This window comes from Suncus etruscus, chromosome 1 (genome assembly GCF_024139225.1).
Source record: "Suncus etruscus isolate mSunEtr1 chromosome 1, mSunEtr1.pri.cur, whole genome shotgun sequence".
NCBI classification, from domain to species: Eukaryota; Metazoa; Chordata; class Mammalia; order Eulipotyphla; family Soricidae; genus Suncus; species Suncus etruscus.
Window position 1 is genome coordinate 132812830 of NC_064848.1, and position 8956 is coordinate 132821785.

At 35.9% G+C, this 8956-nt stretch overlaps 1 protein-coding gene across 1 annotated transcript in view; it reads left to right on the plus strand.

Annotated features, from left to right (window-relative positions):
• The window catches only part of LOC126017754 (hyaluronidase PH-20-like), a 42639-nt gene extending 39764 nt beyond the window's left edge, over nucleotides 1–2875 (plus strand). The window contains exon 4 of the mRNA XM_049779842.1: nucleotides 2333–2875. Within this exon, the coding sequence (XP_049635799.1) occupies nucleotides 2333–2875 (543 nt within the window). The remainder of the gene's footprint in view (nucleotides 1–2332) is intronic.
• The last annotated feature ends 6081 nt before the right edge of the window (nucleotides 2876–8956 follow it).

The window sequence follows — 8956 nt, forward strand, 5'->3', positions numbered from 1 at the left end:
TGGCTGCTGATTCTGGGAGGCATATTATTTTATGACACCTTCTCTATCCTTAAAGCTAGAAATACTTTGAGTCAGTCTCTTTTTTCTTAAAATCTTTCCTACAAGAATCATTTCATGAATATTTTTCCAGGGGCGGGAAAGATAGTACAGCGGTGTTTACCTTGCAAGGAGCCGATCCAGGACCTAAGATGATTGGTTTGAATCCTGGCATCCCAGATGGTCCCCTGTGGCGACCAGGAGCTCTTTCTGAGCAGATAGCCAGGAGTAACCCCTGAGCAATGCCGGGTGTGGCCCAAAAACCAAAAAAAAAAAAAAAAAAAAAAAAAAAAGAATATATTTCCAAGTTAAAAACGTTTCTACATATTTGATGGCACACGTGATTAGTCTGAAGCCACAAAAATAAATATAATGCTATGAATATTTACTTTTATTATATCTAAATTTCCAGTCAATGTTTTAAACATAGTAAAAATAGTTTTATAAAATTGATATGTTGATCACCATTAACGAAAGCCTAACAATAAATGTAAGAAAAATAGGTTCCAGAGAATCTGCCAAGATGTACCTTGACTTGTCCGAAGACCTACCCCAACCAATTCTATAGTAGTCTGATCAACTAAACTTTTTATTTGCTTCATTGAACTGCTTATGCACCTTTAAAAAAATCTCCCAATATTAGAATTCTACAAAAACAGGGCTAATATAGTCACTGCCTTACAGAGCTGACTTAATTTCAATCAACGGGAATCCATATGCTTTCTAAGCATCTCCAGGTATAATCCCTAAGTACAGAGTCAACCCCTGCCCAGTTCCATCCCCCCAAATGAAAGAAAAGTAACATTCTGAGAAAAGTCCCATGAATATAATGTAGAGAACTCAGTTTGAAACATTTTATTGTTCATTATTCATATTTTGCCAAATAAGCATATTTCTATTATCTATTTTGTTTGTTTTGAGGTTAAATCTGATAGTGCTCAGGGAATACTTATTTTTCTGTGCTCAGAAATTACTCCTGTCAGGCTTAGGGGACCATAAAATTCCAGGAATCAAGTCCAGGTCAGCCACATGCAATGCAAACTTCTTGTTTACTATGCTATCTCTCTGGCCCCCAAATAAGTATATTTCTAAAGGAACGTGATACTTTGTCCATAACTTGAACTTTTTATCATTTTTAATATCGAGTGTAATCACTTTAAAAATTTTTAATTATTTCAAATTTAATGTTGAAGCCACTTTTCAAAACTGTTTGAGCTTGAATAAAAATTGTGTTATTTATTATAGATTTTATTATTTCTCATGGGTTAATGGATGATAGACACTTTCTGTGCTAAATATTTTTATCTTCTTTGTATGTTTTCATCTTATCAGGCAGGTCCTGTTTTATCCTTATTTTATAAATTATGTAGCAGAAGTATAATATAGTTAAGGCATTTAGCCAAGATCATCTGGTTAAGAAAGGAAGTCTTAAAAAGTATGTCTGAAAACGGGAGATAGTAGGAATATGCTTTACATGCACTCAACACATATCTGATCTCGAGAACTATGGTGTATATTTTTTATGCATTCAATCCAGTTCTGATTTGGTCCTAAGTGCAATCCTGAGATGGCCGTGTTAGTGCAGAAGCACTGAGGGAACTGAGCTCCACCACATCTTTGGGCTCTTGCATTGAAACTGTACTCTCATTGAGAGAATTGTGAACAGCCCATGGATTCCTCCTGCAAACCTCTTGGGAGCTCTCTTTCTACAAAAAAATAATAATAAAAAAATAAAGATAGATTTCTAAATTTACTGAGATAGTCATTAGTGGAATTGGGGCTCCTACCACAGTAGTAAGTCCATGAACCTATGCTCAACTGATTTACTATTCTTGTCTCCAGCTCAAAAAGCTTATCAGTTATTTGGAAGACAAGTATTAAGGTAGAAAAAATGTCCATCAGACATTACTGGCATAAAATATTCATTTGGAAATGTTTGTAAAAATATTAGAAATCATAGTAATTTTAAAATAATGAACATTCGGGGCCGGGCGGTGGCGCTAAAGGTAAGGTGCCTGCCTTGCCTGCGCTAGCCTTGGATGGACCGCGGTTCGATCCCCCGGCGTCCCATATGGTCCCCCAAGCCTGGAGCGACTTCTGAGCACATAGCCAGGAGTAACCCCTGAGCGTTACCGGGTGTGGCCCAAAAACCAAAAAAAAAAAAAATAATGAACATTCAAGTTCTTCTTCTCATCAAATCTTGTTTTATACTTCCTATATATCTATTATTATAATGAATTGATTCACATATAAACTAATTTGTTTCTCAATATTCTGTATTTCTTAAAATTTACAGGGTTTTTGTAAAACTTTACAGCAAGATTTATCGAAGACACTGGGCAAATACTTAGTAAATGTCACTCTAGCAAGTATAATGTGCACCCGCATACTTTGTAAAAATCAAGGATATTGTGTCAGAAAAGACTGGAATTCAAGTGACTATCTTCACCTAAACCCAAATAATTTTGAAATTAAATTTAGCTACTGTAATAAGTTTATAGTATTTGGGGAACCCTCTGTTCAAGATCTAAAGCAGTTTTCTGAAAAATTTGAGTGTGCTTGTTTTTCCAAAAAAAATTGTGAGAAGAATGAAAAAGTAGAAACTACTAGACATGTTAGAATATGTGTTACTGAAAATATCTGCATATCAGCCTTGGTAAATCCAGGAAGCAGTGTCATTCCTTATGAAGAAACCAGTGAAACCCTCATTCCATCATCCACATCAGCAACAAGCACAGAATCTAACACAGGATCCACCTATTCATCTCAACAAACACCAACAATTCCTCGCAATAATGACACGGCTGCCATCTTTGAACAAGAAATTCCTTTTCAATAATTAGACTTCTAGTATACTTGGAAATTCTATCAGTGTCTCCATTGAAGCAGGCAATCGGGGAAGTGATCTTCAACATCCAACATGGAAAGCTATAGAGTAGTAGCCAAAAAATGCTTACATATACAAATAAATTGAGAAAAATAAAATAATCTATTTCAATAAAGTTTTAATGTAAATTGAATTTACTGTCTGTGCACTTTAGTATTGAGTTTTTACATAATTATCCTAAATAATTTATCTTGACCAGATTAATATTTTAGTAAAAATTAGTAATGTTATGTTTGTGATGTATTTGAAATATCAAATAAATATGTATCACATATTATACATTATAAAATAATATACACTGTTCAAGCAAATTGAATATGATCAAGTTTTCCTTGAACTATTATAGATTAGTAAATTAATAAATTGAGGAAGGTCTTTAATTTTCAAATGAGGGGATGGAAAAATAGTTCATTGCATAAGATACGAGCCTTGTACGTAGCTGGCCCCTGTTGGATCCCCAGAATTACAAATAACTCAATGAGAATTACCAGAAGAGTTCCCTGAGAAATACCAAATAATCTCCAGAAAGTACCAAAACAAAAAGTCAAAATCATTGTATAATTTGACTCTAAATAAATGAAAATTGATCATGGACTTTAATTTAATCTATATTTGATGTGATTCTGATGTATTAATGAGTTTGTCAGATGATATCCTATTTTACAGTTTCCAATTGTTTTGTGCCTACTGGGAATATTTTCTATGTTGTGAATTATTATATAAGACAATATACAGGTGAAAATGTCTTTTGAATGTATTCATTTTCATAACTCAAACTGGTCATATGCATACATAGTTAATAATTAATACTTTATTATTTTATTCTTATGATTTTACTTATATTGAATACAACATAATTTTGTTTACTAAATTAGTCAATAAAAGACTTTATGTAGACTTTGACTCTTGGTGCATCATGTATTTTGAATTCATATATATAGAATTCTCATTGCTTTCCATGCTTGATTGTGAAATTTGAGAGTCTTGTGTATGTAAAAGTCCCTACTTCTACAAGTATCAATTCACATCCTTCAAAAAACTTTTGAGAGATTATTCCTAGCAAGTGTCAATACAGATCATTTAAGATGGCATGTCATGTTTATTGCCTTTTTTAAGTGTTCTATATATTCCAAAAAGACTTTGAAAGTGGAAAATGGAAAGTAGATTAGAATTTGTGAGAAGTGAAAGATGTTCAATATGTTCTGAGATAAAAATATGAAATTGTGGATGCCAAACAATAATGACATTCACATCATCAAAGAAGCAAAATGTCTGATGTCTTCAATGCTAAATATTAGCTAATATGGAGACACTAAATGTTATAAATTTGAGAAAGATAGATTTTTTGAATTAAGAGTAGATAATTAACAGATAATGATTTTTAAATGAATTTTTATGACAGAGCTAGAGCCTTCCATTGTTGTGAGAACAATTTATTAAATCTTTTAATAAACAAAATGCTTTTGCTTTCCTAAAATGCTGGCAACTAAATACCCATAAGAATTTAAAACTGGAGAAGGGCACAGAAGCCATCTTGGCCATGTGGTTTCCAGCTGCTTGATACTGGATTTCATCAGCGTTTCTGCTGGTGATCCTGCCTGCTTCAGAGGTGGTTCAGGACTTACACACACACTGATTCTTGCTGGTTTCTGCCGGAGGTCAGAAGGGTGCAGAAGCCATTTTGGGTCATGCTGTTTTCAGCTGCCTGAGACTGGATTTCACCAGTGTTCCTGCTGGTGATCCTGTTTGCTTCAGAGGTGGTTTGGGACATACACACACACACACACACACACACACACACACACACACACTGATTCCTGCTGGGTTCTGCTGGGAGTCAGAAGGGCGCAGAAGCCATCTTGGGCCATGGGTTTCCAGCTGCCTGAGACTGGATTTCATCAGCGTCTGTGCCAGTGATCCTGCCTGCTTCAGAGTGAGAGACAGAATTGAGGAACTCTGCTGGAAGTCAGAAGCCAGCACCCCTATCTGCCTGTCTTCTGTGCTATGTTCCATTTTCAGCCTGATTTTATCCTGTGTGTGGCTCATCTGCGGATGGCTTGCCTTCCCTGGAGCCTTCCCTGGAGGTGAGTTTACAAGCCCAGAAAGGGGAAGCTGCTGAACTCTGCTGGAACTCAGATGCCAGCACCCCTATCTGCCTGTCTTCTGTGCTGTGCTCCATATTTGGCCTGATTTTATCCTGTGTGTGGCTCATCTGAGGACAGCTTGTCTTCCCTGGATCCTTACCTGTAGGTGAGTTTACAAGCCCAGAAAGGGTGGAGCCAGAGGAGCACAGCCGCTCAGCTTGGCTTCACAGCCATGCACATCATTTAGCCAAAGAATACAACCACAACATGTAGAAAAACCCACAATATAAGTGTGATAATGGGGAAACAACGCAGGCCAGCACTAGACATAGAGAATAACAATGGCAACTCTGATGACTTGAACATGACCAACCAACTAGTCTGTATCTCAGATAAGGAGTTTAGAGTCGCAATATGAAAGATGTTCAAAGAACTCAAAGAAAGTATAAAAGAGAACGCTAATAAGAATCAAGAGAATATGAAGATAAAAATCAGAAAACTTCAAACTGAAATTTCAGGTCAAATAACAGGCCTGAAAAACTCAGTAAATGAACTGAAGAAAAACATGGTTGAGCTTTCTATGGGTTAACAGCAGCTGAGGATAGAATTAGTACAGTGGAAGATGAGATGAATAAGAATTCCATACAGCAGAAGAAATTGGAAAAAAGCCTTAAAGCAAATGATCAAACAATGGAAAAATTACTCAAAGAATGGGAACAGATGAAAATAGAAGTCTATGATAAGCTCAATAGAAACAATTTAAGACTCATTGGAGTCCCAGAGACACAGGAATAAAATTTTCAGGAAGAATCAACGGTCAAGAACATTATTAAAAAAAAACTATCAGAGCTAATGAATACATGCTATCAAATCCTGCATGCCCAAAGAGTACCAACTAAAAGAGACCCCAGAAAAAACAACGATGAATCCCACAGAAATAGAATTCTGAAAGCAGCAAGATCAAAAAGAGAAATTACATTCAAGGGAACATCCTTGAGATTTACTGCAGACCTGTCACCAGAAACACTCAAGGCCAGAAGGCAGTGGTGGGACATAGTGACAAAACTCAATGAAATAAATGCTTCACATAGAATACTGCTCCCAGCAAAACTCACTTTCACGTTTGAAGGAACAACACATGGTTTCACAGATAAACAAAAGCTCAGAAACTTTACAGACTCAAAACCATTCTTAAAAGAAAAACTGAATGGCCTACTTAAGACAAGACTGACTAACAGACACACCACACTTCGATATAAAGATGGCACTAACTCCCAGAACTATTTTTCTCTCAATGTCAATGGATTAAATGCACCAGTTAAGAGACACAGAGTGGCTAAATTGATCATAAAACTCAGTCCAACCTTCTGCTGCCTACAAGAAACAAACCTGAATAGTCAGAACAAACATAGGCTCAAAATAAAAAAAACTGGAGGAAAATCATCCAAGCAAACAAAACCCATAAAAAAGCTGGAGTGGCCATACTAATATCAGATGATGCAACTTTATACTTAGGAAAGTTGTAAAAGACAATGATGGACATTTTGTATTAATCAAGGGATACATACGGCAGGAAGAAATCACTCTCCTAAACATATATGCACCGAATAGGGGCCAGCAAAATATTTAATAAAATTGTTGACAAATCTGAAAAATAATATCAATAGCAACACAATAATTGTGGGAGACCTCAACACAGCATTGACAACACTTGACCTGTCAACCAGACTGAAACCCAACAAGAATATACTATACCTGAAAAGAAAAATGGAAGAAAGAGGCCTAGTAGATATAAACAGGACACTCCACACCCAGAAGCCTGGATACACATTCTTCGCTAATGTACATGAGACATTCTCTAGGATAGACTACATGCTAGCACACAAAACATTCCTCCATAATATCAAGAGGATAGAAATTTTGCAGGCTACCTTCACTGACCACAAGGCCCTGAAAATATATGTGAACTACAAAGGGACACAGAAGAAAAACTTTAATACCTGGAAGTTAAACAGCGTAATACTGAATAAACAGTGGGTCAGAGATAAAATCAAAGAGGAAAATAAAACCTTCCTAGAAACAAATGACAATGGAGACACAAACTATCAGAACCTATGGGACACAGCAAAAGCTGTACTGAGAGGAAAATTTATAGCTTTGCAAGCACACATCAGGAAAAAAGAAGGGGCATACCTGAATAGCTTAATGATGCAACTCATAGAATTAGAAAGTACTCAACAAAAGGACCCAAAAATTGAGAGACAGAAGGAAATAAAAAAGCTGAGAGCAGAAATCAATGAAGTGGAAACCTGACAAACAATCCAAAAGATCAACGAAAGCAGAAGTTGGTTCTTTGAAAAAATAAACAAGATTGATAGACCACTGGGAAAACTAAAAAAGAGAGAGAGAGAGAGAGAGAGAGAGTGAAACTTAGTAACTCATATTACGAATATGTAACTCATATTACAATAGAGATCCAAAGGGTAATCAGAAACTACTTTGAGATACTCTATGCCACTAAAAATGAAAACCTGTAAGATATGGATAAATATTTGGACTCTTATACTCTTCCATGGTGGAAGGAAGAGGATATAGCATATCTAAACATATCCATTACTATTGAGTAAATTAAGACAGTAATAAAATGTCTGCCCAAAAACAAAAGATCAGGCCTAGATGGATTTACTAATGTATTATTTAAAACGTTTCAAGAAGAACTACTACCAATCCTGGCAAGACTCATGAAATCAAAAAAACAGGAACACTTCCAAATAGCTTTTATGAAGCCTACATCACCTTGATACCTAAACCAGACAGAGAAGCTACAAAAAAAGAAAATTACAGACCAATATCACTGATGAACACAGATGCAAAGATCCTCAACAAAATCCTGGCAAATAGGATTCAATGCCTCATTAAGAAGATCATCCACTATGATCAAGTAGGTTTCATCCCAGGAATGCAAGGCTGGTTTAACATCCATATGTTTATCAACATCATACACAACATCAACAACAAGAAAAATAGAAATCACATGATCATATCAATAGACGCAGAGAAAGCATTTGAAATGGTCCAACACTCATTCTTGATCAAAACTCTCAGCAAGATGGGAATGAAAGGAACCTTTCTCAATATAGTTAAGGCCATCTACCACAAGCCAGTGGCAAATATTATCCTCTATGGAGAAAAACTAAAAGCCTTCCCTCTAAATTCTGGCACAAGACAAGGCTGTCCTCTCTCACCACTCCTATTCAACATAGCACTGGAAGTATTAGCTATAGCAATTAGGCAAGTAAAAGCTATCAAGGGAATCCAGATAGGAAAGGAAGAAGTCAAGCTCTCGCTATTTGCAGATGACATGATACCCTACCTAGAAAACCCTAAAGATTCTACCTAAAAGCTTCTAGAAGCAATATACTCATATAGCAATGTGGCAGGCTACAAAATTTATACACAAAAATCAATGGCCTTTCTATACACCAATTAATATAAAAGAAATGGACATTAAGAAAACAACCCCATTCACAATAGTGCCACACAAACTCAAATATCTTGGAATCAACTTGACTAAATTTTTGAAGGACCTATACAAGGAAAACTATAAAACTCTGCTCCAAGAAATAAGAGAGGACACGTGGAAATGGAAGCACATACCCTGCTCATGGATTGGCAGGGTTAACATCAGTAAAATGGCAATACTCCCCAAAGCACTGTACAGATTTAATGGGATACATGTATAGATACCCATGACATTCTTCAAAAAGTGAATCAGGCACTTTTGAAATTCATTTGGAACAATAAACACCCTAGAATAGCTAAAGCAATCATTGGGAAAAAGAATATGGGAGAAATTACTTTCCCCAACTTTAAACTATACTACAAAAGAGTAGTTATCAAAACAGCATTGTATTGGAATAATGACAAGCCCTCAGATCAGTGGAATAGG